Source organism: Giraffa tippelskirchi, chromosome 2, assembly GCF_054371585.1.
Source record: "Giraffa tippelskirchi isolate mGirTip1 chromosome 2, T2T-mGirTip1v1.2.pri, whole genome shotgun sequence".
In the NCBI taxonomy this organism is placed as follows: Eukaryota; Metazoa; Chordata; class Mammalia; order Artiodactyla; family Giraffidae; genus Giraffa; species Giraffa tippelskirchi.
The window spans coordinates 230,384,732-230,404,900 of NC_137276.1; the positions used below are offsets into that span (position 1 = coordinate 230,384,732).

Sequence of the window (20,169 nt, forward strand, 5' to 3'; positions counted from 1 at the left end):
AAAAGCTATTCAGGGCGCACCTGGAATTCCGAGCTCCTCTCGAACGTGGACCTCTCAAAATTATTTTTTAATCTGTATTTTACAGGAGCACTAGACGTTTCCCTCTCACTGTGTGTACATTCAAGATTCAGAACTAGGATTAAAGGTGCAGGGAGGGAAGATTCCGTGACAAATAACTACGCTAAAAGCAAAGTTGTTTTTTTTTTTTCTTTTAATTGGAGAATTCTAAGTAATTCAAAAAAATCCATGAGACCCTTCACTGCTCCACAATCCAGTTTGCTCCTCAAGATGGGCAAGGACCCCTCCCTGCCCTCCCCCGACTTGCAGGGCCACTTGAGACTCCGATGAGATCCTGACACCTGGAAAGGCCGTGGCTGACTACGAAGCACGCGAGCAAGATGAGAAACCATCTTCTTGCTTTTCAGAAACCTGCAGAGCAAGGACTCAGAAGCGCTCAGGTGTTTGCTGGATGAGCGGTCCTCGAGAGGAGTGGGCGACACCACGTGGCCTGACTTAGTCTGAGTTTCTTCATAAAGCATCCAGTGTCAAAAATGGAATGCCCCAGGTGGAAGCAACAACACAGCTTTTTTGACACAATATCGAAACTATCTTTACCAACAATACCTGGGACTTCCCTGGTGGTCCAGTGGTTAAGAATCTGCCTTCCAACGCAGGGGATGTGGGTTCGAGCCCTGGTCGGGTAACTAAAATCCCACATGTGGAGGTAGGGGGCAACTAAACCTGATCTCTGCATTTAAAGAGACGCCCCAGTGCTACAAGGAAGACCCATCACAGCCAAAATAAATAAATTTTTTAAAAAAACAATATCTGTTTGGGGTGAAGGGGGATGGGGAAATGTGTCAACCACAAGTAATCTGCGGTTAAAATCAAAATGGAATGTTACACTAGTTTTTAAGCACACGTGATCCACCCTACAACCTCACACCACCAGAGCTGCACACACTGACAACATAGTGATGTTTTTGCCCAGTTTCTTTAATAATAAACCCAGTTTGTCGCTTCTTGTTATGGTTACATCTTGAGCCCCTGAGGAGAAGGAGCCCCACACCCTCTGGCAGGATTCCTGCCGAGGCACGGCCTGCTTCCCACGCTCAGGGTGCCATCACACCCACTAGCTCTGAGCCGTGAGCAAGGCCCAGAAGTAATGCCAGCTTGCTTGCTCAGAGAGAACCCCACGCTTCCCAGCCCCAAGCGGCGTTGTCCCAGGATGAGAGGACAGGTCAAGTCCTCCTGGGCCGCTGCCCTCTGCGGAGAGCTGTGCACAGTCCCAAGCCCCCTCGATTCCTCCAGGGAGGCAGTGGGTGGCGTGGAATGGGGGGGTGGGCGATGATTCTGTCCCACCCTGTCCAAATCAACCAGCTGTCCCTCTCGACACAAGCCCCTGTGACTCCACAGCACACAGCGTGGGAGTGTGCCTTCTCTCTGCCATTTCCTTGGCAGGGATTAAAAATAGCAGCAGAGCCCATAGACATGAAAACAAGAGGGTGAATTCTGGACCAACCGGACTTTGGCCTGCCCGGGAAAGCACTGTGGCTTTTCTGTAAATTCCGCATCCCTCACAAACACACTGGTGCCCGCCTCCCCCCAACCCCATGCAGGAAAGGAGTATCCTGGCTAACTGCTGGTCACCACCAGTGGTGGGAGGGTGTGGTAGCCTCGGACCCTGGGGTGCCCCAGTGGCACTTGACCCTGTGCACAGTCCCAAGCCAGCTTCCTACACTCAGGGTGCCATCACACCCACTAGCTCTGAGCCGTGAGGAAGGCACAGAAGTAATTCCAGCTTGCTTGTCTCAGAAAGAACCCCACGCTCCACAGCCCCAAGCGGCGATGTCCCAGGATGAGAGGTGAGGCTGTAGCCACACCTCCGGAGAGGAAGTGATCTGTTTGAAAGCATTCACTACACAGATGCCCGCACACGTGATCTCCTTTGACTAATGGTTCAAAATAGTTCGACAGTCAAGAAACTGCTACGTCCAGGCAGGGGTAGGGGGGCGCTAGAATGAGGAACGACCACCAGGATCCCTGGAGTGAGCATCTTCCAGCCACCGAGCGAGAGGACTGCTGAAGCCCTGAGACGCACACGTGCTGATCTGAGGGTTTAAAATTAAACCCAGCAGTCAGCAGCCAGAGTAGAGGCATTTACTAACAAAGCCAAATCCTTTTTGAATAACTACCGTGGACGTCAAAAGATGGACTGGAATGGGTGAATTTAACTCAGATGACCATTATATCTACTACTGTGGGCAAGAATCCCTTAGAAGAAATGGAGTAGCCATCATGGTCAACAAAAGAGTCCAAAATGCAGTACTTGGATGCAATCTCAAAAACGACGGAATGATCTCTGTTCATTTCCAAGGCAAACCATTCAATATCACAGTAATCCAAGTCTATGCCCCGACCAGTAACGCTGCAGAAGCTGAAGTTGAACGGTTCTATGAAGACCTACAAGACCTTTTAGAACTAACACCCAAAAAAGATGTCCTTTTCATTATAGGGGACTGGAATGCAAAAGTAGGAAATCAGGAAACACTTGGCAAAACAGGCAAATTTGGCCTTGGAGTACAGAATGAAGCAGGGCAAAGGCTAATAAGAGTTTTGCCAAGAGAACACACTGGTCATAGCAAACACCCTCTTCCAACAACACAAGAGAAGACTCTGCACATGGACATCACCAGATCATCAACACAGAAATCAGACTGATTATATTCTTTGCAGTCAAAGATGGAGCAGCTCTATACAGTCAGTAAAAACAAGACCAGGAGCAGACTGTGGCTCAGATCATGAACTCCTTATTGCCAAATTCAGACTTAAATTGAAGAAAGTAGGGAAAACCACTAGACCATTCAGGTATGACCTAGATCAAATCCCTTATGAGTATACAGTAGAAGTGACACATATATTTAAGGGACTAGATCTGATAGAGTGCCTGATGAACTATGGACAGAGGTTCGTGACATTGTACAGGAGACAGGGATCAAGACCATCCCCATGGAAAAGAAATGCAAACAATGCAAAAAAGCAAAATGGCTGTCTGAGGAGGCCTTACAGATAGCTTGGAAGAGAAGAGAAGCGAAAAGCAAAGGAGAAAGGGAAAGATTCCCATCTGAATGCAGAGTTCCAAAGAATAGCAAGGAGAGATAAGAAAGCCTTCCTTAACAATCAGTGCAAAGAAATAGAGGAAAACAACAGACTGGGAAAGACTAGAGATCTCTTCAAGAAAATTAGAGATACCAAGGGAACATTTCATGCAAAGATGGGCTCAATAAAGAACAGAAATGGTATGGACCTAACAGAAGCAGAAGATATTAAGAAGAGGTGGCAAGAATACACAGAAGAACTGTACAAAAAAGATCTATACGACCCAGATAATCACGATGGTGTGATCACTCACCTAGAGCCAGACATCCTGGAATGTGAAGTCAAGTGGGCCTTAGAAAGCATCACTACGAACAAAGCTAGTGGAGGTGATGGAATTCCAGTTGACCTATTTCAAATCCTGAAAGATGATGCTGTGAAAGTGCTACACTCGATATGCCAGCAAATTTGGAAAACTCAGCAGTGCCCACAGGACTGGAAAAGGTCAGTTTTCACTCCAATCCCAAAGAAAGGCAATGCCAAAGAATGCTCAAACTACCACACAATTGCACTCATCTCACAGGCTAGTAAAGTCATGCTCAAAATTCTCCAAGCAAGGCTTCAGCAATACGTGAACCGTGAACTTCCAGATGTTCAAGCTGGTATTAGAAAAGGCAGAGGAACCAGAGATCAAATTGCCAATATCCGCTGGATCATCAAAAAAGCAAGAGAGTTCCAGAAAAACATCTATTTCTGCTCTATTGACTATGCCAAAGTCTTTGACTGTGTGGATCACAAGAAACTGTGGAAAATTCTGAAAGAGATGGGAATACCAGGCCATCTGACCTGTCTCTTGAGAAACCTGTATGCAGGTCAGGAAGCAACAGTTAGAACTGGACATGGAACAACAGACTGGTTCCAAATAGGAAAAGGAGTACGTCAAGGCTGTATATTGTCACCCTGCTTATTTAACTTATATGCAGAGTACATCATGAGAAATGCTGAGCTGGAAGAAACACAAGCTGGAATCAAGATTGCCGGGAGAAATATCAATAACCTCAGATATGCAGATGACAACACCCTTATGGCAGAAATTGAAGAAGAACTAAAGAGCCTCTTGATGAAGGTGAAAGAGGAGAGTGAAAAAGTTGGCTTAAAGCTCAATGTTCAGAAAACTAAGATCATGGCATCTGGTCCCATCACTTCATGGGAAATAGATGGGGAAACAGTGGAAACAGTGTCAGACTTTATGTTTTTGGGCTCCAAAATCACTGCTGATGGTGATTGCAGCCATGAAATTAAAAGACGCTTACTCCTTGGAAGGAAGGTTATGGCCAACCTAGATAGCATGTTTAAAAGCAGAGACATTACTTTGCCAACAAAAGTCCATCTAGTCAAGGCTATGGTTTTTCTAGTGGTCATGTATGGATGTGAGAGTTGGACGGTAAAGAAAGCTGAGAGCCGCAGAATTGATGCTTTTGAACTGTGGTGTTGGAGAAGACTCTTGAGAGTCCCTCGGACTGCAAGGAGTTCCAACCAGTCCATCCTAAGGGAGATCAGTCCTGGGTGTTCATTGGAAGGACAGGTGTTGGAACTGAAACTCCAATACTTTGGCCACCTGATACGAAGAGCTGACTCATTTGAAAAGACCCTGATGCTGGGAAAGATTGAAGGCAGGAGGAGAAGGGGACGACAGAGGATGAGATGGCTGGATGGCATCACCGGCTCAATGGAGACGAGTTTGGGTAAACTCCGGGAGTTGGCGATGGACAGGGAGGCCTTGCGTGCCGCAGTCCATGGGGTTGCAGAGTCAGACACTACTGAGCAACTGAACTGAACTGAACTGAATAGAATATGTGGAAAATAAAAAGAAGATTTTTTTTTAACACTTAATAAAATCACCATTAAGTCCCAAACCCAGAAATATACCCCCCATATATACTGTTATTTCCTTCCAGTCTTTTTTTTCCTGTGGACGTATGCATGTGGTGTATAGGTGCTCATACAAGATGTCACGTCATAATTCTGCAGAGAACTGAACTTCAATCCTGCCCCTGGCAGATTTGGTTAAATGGGAAGACCTCGGTCAGAGAAGTTCAGCCGGGCCACCCAGAGTCTGCGTCTCCGCGGGACCTCACCTCCGTATGGCGTCATGCATGGTGACACCCATGAAGTCATACGTGACCGGATTTTATAGCGGAAATCACATGCTACTATGGTGCCTGGGTGTCAACGAAGGTCTCAGAAACACACTTCCAGCAAATGCCAAGAGTCGGTTGTACCTTGGGTGAGTGTTTTTTCCTACTTGGATCATGTGTTATTTTTTTCCATTTATACCAGTGCAATATGGAAACACATAGGTACCTCATAAATCTTCTGTGCTGTTTGCTATAAAGAGTGAGTGTCCAGGACCAAACTGTATAAACACAGCTGGTATGCAGTAAAACTATTTAGATAGCCAGTGTGTTTATTTTGTTCTTTCATAGTCCATCCTACGGTCCCACCTAGTACACAGTAAATGTTCAGTGAAAGGCGAATATTATTAACTGTGACTCTAAAATAATTTCTATGGCCCCAAAAGAAAAGTGCCACCAAAACGACTAAATTACACTATGCAAAACTAATGTAGAAAGAGGGGTGAAAAAAAATCAAATCTCTGCTTGCTCACCAGGAAGCCTGGCTCAGCAGCGACACCGTGTGGTCAGAGATGTCAGATTCCCAACGGCACAGAGTATTTTACAGGAAGCAGGAAGCAGAGAGTCTACTGGCCTTTAATCCTAAAGGCAAGTAAGAAACCTAAGGATGAGTCATGTGTAACAGATGATGGATACTAGGATCCTCCCCTTGTAACTTATTTCCATGCAGAGCAATGAGATCTATTAAGAAGGCTAACAAAGGAAAACCAAATAGAAAGTACAGTCCAGTTCTGTTCCCAGTCTGTCATCCATATCTTCAACACGGAGCACCGGCATGATGACTAAAGGTGTTCCAAGATGTCTCCAGTTCAGCATCAGAAGAGGAGCCGGGGCACTCGCCCAGAAGGACCATCACAGCCGATCCATGAGTAGCCACCTTCACATGCATCTGCACAATAATCCTTCATAGAACTTGTATTGCAGGAAAACATACTCTAAAACCCTGAGTTCTTGCATTTCCTTCTATAGCAGACTCAAGGTCTTCTAAGAGGAATTAATAACCACTAAGAAATGAGAAGACACACAACAGTCACATGCCCACTCATGTACTCAGTTCCTTGCACTCCCAAAGGAAAGCAGAATTCAGAGTGAAGAACGCAGGAGGGGAAAGTAGTCCACAGGATAGACACCCAAGACCCATCAGACCAAGTGGAGGACTCAAAATGAGAAATGAACATTTCTCCAAATTACTCTTTCCCAAAGATATTATATAATAAAGGTCAGCATGGGGTCGGTGTGGAATGTTTGTGTATGTGTATATAGATCAAATATTTGCTTCCCTGGTGGCTCAGATGGTAAAGAATATGCCTGCAATACAGGAGACCCTGTTTTGATCCCTGGGTCAGGAAGATCCCCTGGAAAAGGGAATGGCTACCCACTCCAGTATTCTTGCCTGGAGAATTTCGTGGACAAAGGAGCCTGGCAGGCTACAGTAGTCCATGGGGGTCGCAAAGAGTTGGACACAACTGAGCGATTAACACTTTCACTTTTACATTTGTTTTCACATTGTTCAACCTTTGCATTCTCATGGTTTGTTGAGTTGTTGTTATTGTTCAGTTGCTAAGTCGTGTCCGACTCTTTGTGAACCCCATGGACTGCCACACGGAAGGCTTCTCTGTAGTCAGCGGGGGTTACCAATCAATAGGAGAAAATGGACCTCCCACCCCCAGGCAGTTAAAAGAACCAGGAGAACAAAAATATGAAGCATCTTCTGTGTATTGTAATATACAAGTCCAGTTCAGTTCAGTTGCTCAGTCGTGTCCGACTCTTTACAACCCCACGGACTGCAGCACGCGAGGCCTCCCTGTCCGTCACCAACTCCAGAGTTTACTCAAACACAAGTCCATTGATACCATCCAACCATCTCATCCTGTCGTCCTCTTCTCCTTCAATCTCTCCCAGCTTTTCAAATGAGCCAGCTCTTCGCATCAGGTGGCCAAAGTATTGGAGTTTCAGCTTATACACAGACAAATATGAAAAACCTAAGGTTGTGCCCATCCTGAAGAAGACACAGGAAAAGCTAGACTTCCAAACCTCGGCTCATAAGGGATTAAGACAAGAGCAGGTGACTCTTTCCACTGCTACGTCCAAGAGTCAAGAGGCTCAAGTCCCAAGATCGGCATGGTCAGAACTCACGGGAAAGGTCAGAGGGCACTGCCAGGGCCAGCCTGGGTCTGTCTCCCTCCCTGAGCTTGGAGCAGGCAGGCACCCCTCAAGAGTCTAGCCTCAGCCCTCTACGCTCAGGAAAGGAGAGGGAGAGATCTAGAAGGGTGACAGCCACATTCCAGAGGATGAGAAACCCTCACCCCAAGGCTCTGCCCCATCCCTCCAACATGGGGGCTTTCCTGTCGTTCTGTTGCTCAGTCGTCTCCAACTCACTGCAACCCCCTGGACTGGAGCTTCCCAGGCTTCCCTGTTCTTCACTATCTCCCAGAGTTTGCCCAAATTCATGTCCGTTGAGTCGGTGATGCCATCCAACCGTCTCATCCTCTGTTGCCCCCTTCCTCTCCTGCCCTCAATCTTTCCCAGCATCGGGGTCTTTTCCAATGAGCTGGCTCTTCACATCAGGTGACTAAAGCATTGGAGCTTCAGCTTCAGCATAAGCATCATTCCTTCCAATGAATATTCAGGGTTGATTTCCTTTCAGATTGACTGGTTTGATCTCCTTGCAGTCCAAGGGACTTTCAAGAGTCTTCTCCAGCACCACAATTCAAAAGCACCAATTTTTTGGTGCTCAGCCTTCTTTATGGTCCAACTCTCACATCCATACATGACTACTGGAAAAACCACAGCTTTGACTATATGGACCTTTGTCAGCAGAGTGATGTCTCTGCTTTTTAATACATTGTCTAGGTTTGTCATAGCTTTCTATAGTTCTATCTGTAAGAGTTGAAGCTCGAAGGACCGACTTTATTTCAATACTTAAGTCATACGATGGAGCTGATGATTTGCCTTCTATTAACACATAAAACTGAGATAAATGATGTGGAGATTTGAGATGAAAGTACAAACAAAAGTCCTAACATTAATCCCCAAGAGCACCCATTAAGAGGAGGGCTGACTTTCTAAAATCTGTGTAATGAAAATGCAATGAATGTTTCTTAAGTGAAAAGAAAAAAAAATTAACCATTGCTATAGTTTAGACTTTGGGGGGAGGTCCCTGGGTGTCCACTGGTGAAGACTCCAAACTTCCACTAAAGGAAGTGCGGGTTCAGTCCTTGGTCAGGGAACTAAAATCCTGCATGCCGTGCAGCACAGCCAAAAATAGAAGGAAAAAAAGTAAGAAAATGCAATGAATGTTTCTTAAAAAAAAAAAATCATCCATTGCTATAGATATAATTTTTTATTTTATTAAAAACATTACATAGTCCTTTTATCCTATGGGGCACCAGGAACTTATTAGGCACATTATACACTTTTTAACTCATTCAGTCTCCCAACAACAACAATAGTAACATAACAATAATAATAATAATTGCACTGAAGTTTAAATAGTACAATTTACACAAAACTGTCACAGGTATGATTTCATGTAGTCCTCAAATAATCCTGCAAGGTATCCTAATCCTAAACGCTGTCGGATTGTATATCTGTCTCCTCCAGCTGACATTCCCACCCAGGAAACTCAACCTCTAGTCTCTTCCAAAATAGGTTGGCCAAGGGACAGAGGACGACCCAAAAGAGAATTCCTCAAGGCACTCCCAGCGGTTAGGGCTCCGAGCTTCCACTGCCGAGGGCCCAGGTTCAAATCCTTGGTCATGGAACTAAGATCCCGCAGGCTGTACCCATGGCTTAAACAAGACAACAAACAAACAAACACCAAGAGAAAACTGAGAGAATTCTCCCTCCTTTGGAAATGTTGGTGTAGAGGGTATAATTTGCTCTTTTCAAGGGAAACCAGGTAAGTTTAGAGTAACCTGGACTATGAGGTATTTGCTGAAACTACACAGTTATGTCACTAAACTCACAAGTTTAACTACTGAGGAAGAGACAGACCCACAAAATAATAGGCCCCAAGTAATAAGAAATTAACAGCTTCACAAAGCCAAGAGATTATCGAGAAGACATACCTGAAGAACCTGGCAACCAGCCCAACCTGGTAACAACCTCAGGCATAAACGAAGACAAAAGGCCAAGAAGAATTCTGAATACATTCCCAACTCATTTGCATTTTCCTTTTAGACAAAACTAAAAGACATAAACTGAATCCCAGAGCCCCCTTTGCCACAAGATGGCAGACATCAGCACAAAAGAAACGAGTGTTTTCCCATCCAAAGATTCACTGAGAAAGGCCCGATTCAAAACAAAGGCTTTTTATCCCAACTGAATACACTGTGCTTTCCAAATACACTCCTGACACATAAAACAGTGACCTTTTCCCCCTACAAGTGGAAAGGGCGATAACTTAAGAGACTTGACACCCTCTAAACTCCAGTGTTCTTCTCCGTCTTCTTTATAGAAACCTCACAAAAAAGAAAAAAAATCAGTTACACTTGGACAATTTTAATGTGATTTCCAAACCCGAAGTCAAAAGAGAAATAGAAAATCAAAACATAAATGCAGGATGTCCTTGGTGGTCCGGTGGTTAAGAACCTGCCTGCCTGCCAGTGCGGGGGACACAGGTTCGATCCCTAGTCCAAGAAGATCCCACATGCTGTGGGGCAACTACTAGGCCCTTGTGCTGCAACAGGAGAAGCCCACACACTGCAACGGAAGAGTAACCCCTACCCGCTGCAACTAGAGATAAGCCTGTGTGGCAACAAAGACCCAGCAAAGCCAAAAATAAATGAATAAATATTAAAAAAAAAAAAAAAACAAATCAAAATTGAAACCCCCTGCCACACAACAACTGGGGGAAGGGTCAGCATTCTGAAGAAGGGCATCTGAGGGGGTCCCTCCCCCCCCCCACACTCACTCACCTCCGTCGCCGGCAGCAGGTAAAGAGGCGTTAAAGCAGGAGCTTGCTTTGCGTCACAGCTTAGGCCCAGCGCCGTCAGGATCTCCGTAAGGACTTCGTATCTTCTAAAGTTGCTTGATTTGAGCAGGTTAAAATCCTCTTGCATTTGCACTGCTGGAGAGCTGGGAGGTAGTTCCAAGTGCGCCTGAGAGGACAAGGACACCACTTCATAAATCAGAGGCGCTGAGGGACATAAGGAAAAGCAGTGTCTTCACTAGTTTTTCTGAAAACTGGACCATGCATTCTTCTCATTATCAACACTATAGAAACCTGGAACCTGGGTATTTGGAAAAGAGCAACAAGCGATGAAAAGATCCAAGGGAGCCCATTAAAATCATGGCTGTGGACGAGTGGAGAGAGAAATACACACTACCATCTGGCTGCCCTGGTGGCTCAGGTAGTGGAGAATCTGCATGCAATGTGGGAGACCAGGGTTCAATCCCTGGGTTGAGAAGACCCTGGAGAAGGACATGGCAACCCACTCCAGTATTCTTGCCTGGGAAATCCCATGGACAGAGGAGCCTGGCGGGCTACAGCCCACGGGGTCACAAAGAGTCAGACACAACTGTGCGACTACCACTTCACTTCACCTCACCATATGTAAAATAGAGAGCCAGTGGGAATTTGCTGTATGACTCAGGGAGCCCAAACTGGGCTCTGTGACAACCTAGAGGGGTGGGGTGGGGTGGGGTGGGAGCAGGGAGGGAGGTTCAAGAGGGAAGGGACATAGGTATACCTATGGCTCATTCATGTTGCTGTATGGCAGAAACCAACACAATACTGTAAGGCAATTATCCTTCAATTTAAATAAATTTTTTTAAAAGAACTATCAAACTTTGCTTTAGAGATATTTAACCTAATAAATTCTTACTGACCGGGGGGAAAAAAAAATTGTGGCTGTGAAGGCTAAAAGGGTCTGGTGGAAATGACCCTAGACAGTAATTTTCCAGGTCCTGAATTTTATCACTAGTCAGTCACAGGACCTCGGACAAGTCACTTAACATGGTTATAGGACCAAGCACTTAGGAGAATGGATGTGCTGAGAACCCAAGTACAGTTGCTGCTGAACTTCGGAGGGCACAGTGAGTCAGGCTCAAAGCCCCTATTCTACCTACTGGTCCCACCTAGCGGGGATGGGAGTGGCCTTTTTCACCTCTTGGAGAGTGTCGGTGATGGGGTGGGAGGTGAGAGGGGGGTTCTAGAGGGAGGGGACCTATGTGTACCTATGGCTGATTCACGGTGATGTGAAGCCAACACAACACTGTAAAGCAATTATCCTCCAATTTAAATAAAAGTGTTGGCAGAAATTCAAATAGCCGAGTGAGGTTGTGGAGGGGCTCCAGAAAGGCCTGCCATCTCCCTCCTTTATGTGATAAGACTTGGGCCTTCACGTGTGTATTTAGTTCAGGCTTTGTCGTAAAGTGAAAATTAAAGGAGTTCCCCCCATCAGTAGTCTGTGTCTTGGTGTGAAGGAACATACTAGAACTTCTGGCTGGCTTGAATTAGAACTTTCCTATCAGTGGTCTGTGTCCTGATATGAAGGAATGTACTAGAACATCTAACTCTCTTGAAATCAGATTTTAAGAGGGCATTAGCACCTGGAGGACACCAGAATATTGAATACCAGAAGAGCAACCTGAGGATATTGTTTTAATTTGTTTTTGCCAGGGACAGCTATGGGTTTCTGTTGCCAGCAGAACTCCTGGCCAGATGTTATAAGAACATTATAAAAAGCCTAGTGCCAGCCTTCAGGCAACTTAAAATCTCTCAGTGCCCACTCAAGCCTTAACCAGAACAAAAATACTGCCCAAACAGACTGACCAAAACAATGCGCTTGTTGAAAGTCGAAGCCAACCTAAAAAGGTTCGCAGAACTGTCCAGTCCCCACATTCCATCGGGTCAGCTGAGGGCTGCCTGCTTCACCCACGACTGAGCCTGGTGGCCAGTACCAGCGGTCCCCAACCTTTTTGGCCCCAGGGATCATCTTCATGGAAGACAATTTGTCCACGGGGTGTGGGGGGAGTAGGGCGGGTATGGGGTGATTCAAGCGCACTGCATTTATTGTATTATGATTCCATTAGCTCCACTTCAGAGCATCAGGCATGAGACCCTGGGGGCTGGGGGCCCCGGCCTTAAACCGCGCTGGAGGAGGGAGAAGGCGAAGAGGGACATCCTTTCAGGCATCTGAATCCCACTGCGTGTCCTCCGTGTTGTTACCCAAGGGTGTGCCTCTCCTCTCCTGGGGACAAGGTCAGCACGGCGACGGGTCACGTTTCATCCAGGTGACCACGTCACTGTCTGGAGATTACCTCTTGCAGGCGGCAGACATCAAATGAGCAAGCTCTGTCCTCCCCTGGGGCCGGGGCAGGTGGGGGTGGGGGGCGAGTGTTAATGGTACCTGTGGCCCCTGCACTAAGCAAGAACCCCAGGGGGGCTGTTACTGAAGTCATTGTCACAGGCGAGCGATGTGGAGAAGGAAGGAGAGCTCCCCCCAGGAGCGGGCCTCGGGATTGCAGGAGGTGAAGGAAAGCATGGACTTGTGTGCTGAGGGCGACTGTCAGTTTCAAGATGAGGTGTTTCTACAATGGAGAAGGGTCTTCCCTGGTGGCTCAGAGGGTAAAGAATCTGTCCGCAGTGTGGGAGACCTGGGTTCGATCCCTGGGGTCGGGAAGATTCCCCTGGAGAAGGGAATGGCAGCTCACTCCAGTATTCTTGCCTGGAGAATTCCCATGGACAGAGGAACCTGGAGGGCTGCAGTCCATGGAGTCGCAAACAGTCAGACACAACTTACTCACCAACACACACAGACAGTGGAGACAAGAAGAGAGGCCACGTCTGCCTCTGCACCTCGTTCCGCAAAAAGGCCAGCAGGGCACGTGCTAGCCACACTCACCCTCATGGCCCTCTGGGGTTTGCGACCAATGTCTCACCCTCCAGCTGTGATGTTACCATAGCAATGGGCCCATCTCAGTAACTTGGCTTTGTCTAAAATTAAGGCATTTAGACCAGACCCAAAGCTTTATTCAAAGCTATGGTTTCTACAATAGTTATGTATGGATGTGAGAGTTGAACCATAAAGAAAGCTGAGTGCCAAAGAATTGATGCTTTCGAACTGTGGTGTTGGAGAAGACTCCTGGGAGTCCCCTGGACTGCAAGGAGATCAAACCAGTCAATCCTAATGGAAATTAGTCCTGAATATTCATTGGAAGGACTGATGCTGAAGCTGAAGGTCCAATACTTTGGCCACCTGGTGCAAAGAGCTGACTCACTGGAAAAGACCCTGATGCTGGGAAAGATTGAAGGCAGGAGGAGAAGGGGACGACAGAGGATGAGATGGTTGGATGGCATTACCAACTCAATGGACAGGACTTTGAGCAAACTCCGAGGGACAGTGAAGGACAGGGAAGCCTGGCGTGCTGCAGTCCATGGGGTCGCAGAGAGTCGGACATGACTAAGCGACTAAACAAAGAGCCAAAACTAATGATGTCCCCGGTCACAAACATGGAGGGGGCGCCGCTAGCATCAAGGAGGTGGTGCTGCTAACGACCCCACCACAGAGAAGGGACCCATCCAAAATGTCAGCAATGCCATGGTCAAGAAGCTCTGCTATGAAAGCATGACCACCTCTGCCGTGTGCTGAGCTCAATAAGGACACAGAATACTTCAAATCCACTTCACAAGCTCTACTTGGACAACTTAATGTCAACGTCCTGGTTCACTTGATAATCAAGTGTCAGCATTAATCCACAGCCTTAAAATTGTTCCTGCATGTCTAGTCAGTAGAGGGGTACATCAAGATTTCCTTTTTTGTATGAGGATGAAAGCCCAAGGCATTAACTAGTTCCCTGGCTGTGAGACCACCACCTACTGTGCAGCTGTGGTTTGCCCCTGAAGCCCTCCTCTTACTGGGTTACATCAATGCTCCATTTACTACAAACATGAAGACTATGAAATTGAACAGGGAAAGAGGAAGCTAACCAGCCGGTGCTCATATTTATTGGTTGATCTCGGCGATATGGTAGCAACACAGGCCTGAGGAGAAAACAGTGACTCTGGCACACAGAGGGTGGAAGTCATTTAAAATCAAAAATGACATTCTAATCCTCTGAATCTCATTTTTGAAGCTGCATCATATTGCCTTTTTTTCCTAGGCAATGCATGCAGTATCAAATTTTATGACAGTGATTGGGTCAATTTAAATGGTGCAGCAGGCAGATTTGCTATGTAACTCGGAGCAATGGATCGCCACAGTGCCGAATCAATTTTCTAGTACAAGTCTGTGCACCAGGGTGGTAAAACTCACTACTCAAAGCTGAAATACAGCTCTAGGAAGTCAGGTTTTTAAGTGGATTTTCTGAGAATGCGCAGTTACTATAGTTACCATATTTGCAGAGAAAAAAAGAGGAGCATTTACTAGGCCTCCAAAAACGAATTCATGGGATTTGCAGCCCACATGAAATCAGCTTGGGTTGTACATGTTTATCTGGCCTGTTAGTCCTTCATTATATGCATCTATAATCTTTATTATATACATTATATACATCTATATACAATTCAAGAAGTATTACCTTAAGAACAAGTGAGTGAACTTTAGAAGAGTAAAGAAACAAGTATCTGTCCCCTTGAATAATGTTTGCTCAGAAAACCCAAGAGACTTAATTTCTAGGAGGGCTGGAGAGAGACACAGCATATGAAATGGAAGGAAGCCACACCAAAATAGAAGGCAACAATTCTCTAACTCAATGAAAAGGTCCGTATAGTAAAACAAAATCTGTTACACTCATCCTGGGAACCACTGTGAGCAAAAGAGCCGCACCTACTTAGTTTTCTCATTAGGTCACAAATCCTTGAGGATAAGGGTTCATCTAAACTCTAACAAAAACTTTCGTCTAAAGGTCTTAAAAGATCTGCAGTAAATGATCAGGAATTCTGAAGCAGTGTATCCTGCTACCATTTCCTTAAACAAACAAACAAAAAAGCTAAAAAGGGAACATGGGGGAAAAAAGACAGCTCTGGAGCCAAAGGCACCCCCTAAGGATGGGAAGGCAAGTACCATTTTCCTTTTATCTCTGTTTCCATTTTTTTCTTACTTATGTATTTGTGTGTGTCTTAAGTCCCTTCAGTCATGTCCGACTCTTTGCAACCCCATGAACTGTAGCCCACCAGCCTCCTCTGTCCAGGGGATTTCCCAAGCAAGAATACTGAAGTGGGTTGCCATTCCCTTCTCCAGGGGGATCTCCCCCACTCGGGGATCAAACCCGGGTCTCTTACGTCTCCTGCATTGGCAGGCGGGCTCTTTACCACTAGCGCCACCACCTATGTAATAATTTGCCAGAAATCACTCCAAGATCACTTCACTTATTTGAACTTGTGCTCAGCACTTAGATTTTAAGAGTGACAAATCATAAAGGAACTAAGGATTTGAAGGTGTTTTCAACACAGTATCCCAGCAGTTGGTGAGTGTTAAGGCACATCCCTGACATCAACTACAACATTTTAATGTGATAGACACTACTGTCTGGAATCACCACCCCGAGGTGCTCAATTCCCTACATTAGATAACAGTTTGCTTTTATTAACTGAAGAGTGCTTTGAGGCAAGAGAGTGAACTGACGGATTTTAGAAAGAGTATAACCAACCAGAGGAGAAGGGGCAGCAGAGGATGAGATGGTTGGATGGCATCACCGACTCAATGGACATGAGTGTGAGCAAACTCCGGGAGATGGTGAAGGACGGGGAAGCCTGGCTTGGCTGCAGTCCAGGGGGTCACAAAGAGTCAGACACGACTGAGCAACTGAACAACAACATAACCAGTATACAGTTTAAAACAAGCAAGAAGCTTTGGCTAACCCTTGGTTAACTAGCAGTCTTTAACTAGCCTTAGCTGGTAAAGAATCTGCCTGCAATGCGGGAGACCTGGGTTCAATCCCTAGGTTGGGAAGATCCCCTGGAGAAGGGAAAGGCTACCCACTCCAGTATTCTGGCCTGGAGACTTCCATGGACTGTATAGTCCGTGGGGTCACAAAGAGTCAGACCCGACTGAGCGACTTCCACTTTCACTCCCTCCTCACAACCGATTCGGTGAATCAGGATACTCATGCGACAGGACAACCCGCATCTCAACCTGCTACCACCAGCAGCAAGGTCAGAAGTACCCTCCCCACTGGGCACACAGACCCTCTGTCACCCTTTCAGGAGCCTTCAGGAGTGTGTCCCGTCAAGAGACCCAAAGAGCCAGCTGCGGGCCTCCGTACCTGGCAAAGAACAGCTTCCCCTCCATGAGTCCCGAAAGGCACTTGTATCAGCAGCCTGTCCCTGTCCTCACTGTCCAGGTGGCCGTGGAGCTTGCCGGGGCCGAGCGGCTCCCCGGGGCCCCCCTCGTAAACGCAGCCGCTGCCCAGGACGCTGAGCCTCACCAGGCTCCCGTCCGCCTTGCAGAAAACCAAGCTCTGGACCGTGTTACGCAGCGGGGCCTTGCTGGTCACCCGGAAGCCAGGCAGCGTGAAGGATGACGCCAGGGCCAGCAGCTTCCCTCCCTGAGAAAGATAGGCCGTGAACCTCCGGGACAGGTCCTCGGGGACGGGCTCCCCGGTGGCGATGACCAGCAGCAGACAGTTGTCCGGCCATGGGTCCCTGAGAGCACTTTCTGGCGGCAGGTGGTACAGCGTGTAACAGTCTGTGTCCACACAGTCGGCCAGCGCCGAGCGGACCTGCTGGAGCCGGTCCTGGCCATCCCGGGAGTCAGGGCCCACGTACAGGAGGATGTTGGGGGCCTTGCCCGTGACGTTGACCCTCCTCTCATCCCTCTCAGGGCGAAGGTCGTCGGCAAGGCCCTCCAAATCGCTGCTGTAGTCGTATGGGAGATCTGGAATGTTCTCTGCAGAGGCAAACCTGACGGATTCGATGGTGCTGTTCTCAAGCTCCAAACACTCGTGGCAGCTGGACAGATGGAGGGGACAGTGCTCGACAGAGCCCACGCCTCTGTCACCGTACACAGCTGGCTCGCCCCTGGGGGCCCCACCTGGCCCCTGTGTGGATGCAGAACCCAGAGACCGGGGGTCCTCCCGGGCCTTGCTCTCCATAGTGTCAGGCTCAGGAGGGTTCCTCTCAACAGAAGATTCGGGGTCGGGCTGCAGGACCTGGGCTGGTGGGTCTGAGGCCTGACCCTTAAATTCCTTCAGAGCAGAGTCCTGCAAGTGGACAGCTAAAGGGAAGAGAAAAGACAACGCATCAACCCTCTGCCCTGTCTTGCATCTCAATGCAAAACCTAGGGGCCTTCTCTGTACCGCACGACCTCCGTTCCACAGCAGCTTGCATCACCCTTCAACTCCGCGGCCTCCGTGGGATCCACATAACCACTTCCCACCCCCCACCCCTCACCCTGCTTAGAAGGGTACCCCTGACAGTCCCCAGTGAAACTGGGGCATTTCCACACCTTTCCCATACAGATCAGAAAACCTCAGACCCTCGTGTCGACTGGTGAACAGGTGGAGTTTCAGAGAGGTGACTTTGTCCACTTGCTTAGATTCAGTTGCGTGGGTGTCAATCTTTTATGTGATAATGATACTAAGAAACAAGGCGCAGGGCTTCCCTGCTGGCTCAGCGTAAGGAATCCACATGCCAATGCAGGAGACTTGGGTTCGATCCCTCGGTCGGGACGAACCCCTGGAGAAGGAAATGGTAACCCACCGCTGTATTGTTGCCTGGAGAATCCCATGGACAGAAGAGTCTTGGTGGGCTACAGCCCATGGGGTTGCAGAGTCTGACATGACTTAGCCAGTAAACCACCAGCGTTGCCCTTAAGTCACACCAAACAGGAGTGCTCAATCGTCCTTAAAGCTTGTTAACGCTGGCATCCTGCTATGATGAAAACATTTCCCCAAGTTACTTACACACAATCTTCTGGGGTATCAGTCCATTAGCCATCTGGAGTCTATCTTCCAGGAATGCCACCCCTAGCTTGCTGAAGTCATCCACACTTGCTTTGGCGATTAACTGATAAGGATCCCCAGGTCGGCAAGCTAACGGCAAACAGCAGTCAGACCACTTCACAATCTGAGACAGAGTGGGTGAAGGAAGGTGAAGAAAGGGTGAGATTTTTCTTCTTTAAAATAACCAGATACTTTACTTTTCCCTTCAGCTCCCACCACAGTCAAACCCAAAGGGTTACTGGATGTTACATTATAACACCAAAGTTGTCCTGACTCGAACATTCTCATCTCTCCCTGACAACAGGGCTTACAAAGCGCTAGACACAACACTGACATTTCAAAGTATCATTGAGGGCTTCCCTTGTGGCTCAGTGGTAGAGAATCCACCTGCCAATGCAGGACATACGGGTTCAATCCTTGGTCCAAAAACACCCCACATGCCAGGGAGCAACTAAGCACCTGCGCCACAACTACTGAAGTCTGAGGGCCCTCGAGCCTCTGCTCTGCAACGAGAGAAGCCACTGCAATGAGAAGCCCACGCGCTGCAGCTGAAGAGTAGCCCCCACTTGCCCCAACTAGAGAAAAGCCTGCACAGCAACAAAGGCCCAATGCAGGCAAAAATAAGTAAACGAAATTTTAAAAAATAAAAGTAATTGAAGCACTGGACTTCCCTGGTGGTTCAGTGGTTAAGACTCTGCGCTTCCAACGCAGTGGGGGGTGGGGGGGGGGTGGGCTTGATCCCTGGATGGGCAACGAGGATTCCACATCCTTCAAGCGCAGCCAATAATGATAACAGTACCTAAAGTCATACACTGCTTTTCCAGGGACTAAAGGGGAAAGGGCCACTCCCCAGACACTGGGAAAACCCATTCTTCAATAACAGGAAATAGAAGAAAACAGTAAGTCCACAGTATCCATGATGTAAACAGGTCATGTTTACATCATGATACATACATACAAATCATACAACAGATTTTCTTAAAGTCAGGTCCAAGACCCAAGACAACAGAAGTCCCCGGGAGCACGTGAAAACTCATGTTTCTGGGCACCACTCTCTGTCTGAACCGGAAGTGTACCCAGGCTTCCCACCCATTCCTGAAAGAGAGCAGCTGTGACCGGCTCTCCAGAGCACGCCTGCCTGTGCACACTTCCGCCACAAGGGGGCCAGGGAAAAGGAGAGAAAGCAAAGGGGGAGAAAGTCCTTCAAGCTTTCCAGTGTTCCCACAAGAACTGGGAGCTGGGACAGGCAGAAGGGGAGTTCCCCTGGGGTTGGGAGCCTGGCTAAGGAGTCCAAGGTCTGGGTCTGGTTAAACGCAGCTAATCGTCGCTGTCTGTCCTTAGGTTAAGTCTCAGAACCTCTGAAGTCTCTGCTTATTCATTTATAAAACAGGAATAATGGGGGTCCCATTGTGTTATAGGTTCATTATGCTGATGAGATTAAAAAGTTAATGTCATGCCCCCAGTTGAAATCTTGGGACAGAAGATGTGTTGTGTGTGTTAGTCGCTCAGTCGTGTCTGACTCTTTGTGACCCCATGGACTGTAGCCCGCCAGGCTCCCCTGTCCATGGGATTCTCCAGGCAAGAGTACTAGAGTGGGTTGCCATTCCCTTCTCCAAGGGATCTTCCCGACCCAGACATTGAACCCAGGTCTCCTGCATTGCAGACAGATTCTTTACCATCTGAACCACCAGGAAACAGAAAAAGTGCTCAACTAATGCCAGCTGCTATTACTAGATATTATGAATCTGACTTTAAAAGCAATATTGAATATTTGATTTGTGGTGTGTGCATGCTTAGTCACGTCTGACTCTTTGCCACCCCATGGACTGTAGCCCACCAGGATCCTGTGTCCATGGGATTCTCCAGGCAAGAATACTGGAGTGGGTTGTCATTTCCTCTTCCAGGGGATCTTCCTGATTCAGGGATCAAAACTGCATCTCCTGTGTTTCCTGCATTGGCAGGTGAATTCTGTAACACTGAGCCACCTGGG

The 20,169-nt window shown here is 47.5% G+C and overlaps 1 protein-coding gene across 11 annotated transcripts in view; it reads right to left on the reverse strand.

Moving 5' to 3' along the window:
- Positions 1 to 20,169, reverse strand: part of HLCS (holocarboxylase synthetase) — a 209,208-nt gene that overhangs the window by 161,574 nt on the left and 27,465 nt on the right. For all 11 annotated transcript variants that reach the window (XM_081573086.1, XM_081573089.1, XM_081573087.1 and 8 more), the window contains 3 exons: positions 18,141 to 18,303; positions 16,503 to 17,452; positions 10,211 to 10,393 (listed from right to left, as the gene is read on the reverse strand). In XM_081573086.1, coding sequence (XP_081429212.1) covers positions 10,211 to 10,393; positions 16,503 to 17,452; positions 18,141 to 18,174 — 1,167 coding nt within the window. In that variant the 5' untranslated portion in view covers positions 18,175 to 18,303. The remainder of the gene's footprint in view (positions 1 to 10,210; positions 10,394 to 16,502; positions 17,453 to 18,140; positions 18,304 to 20,169) is intronic.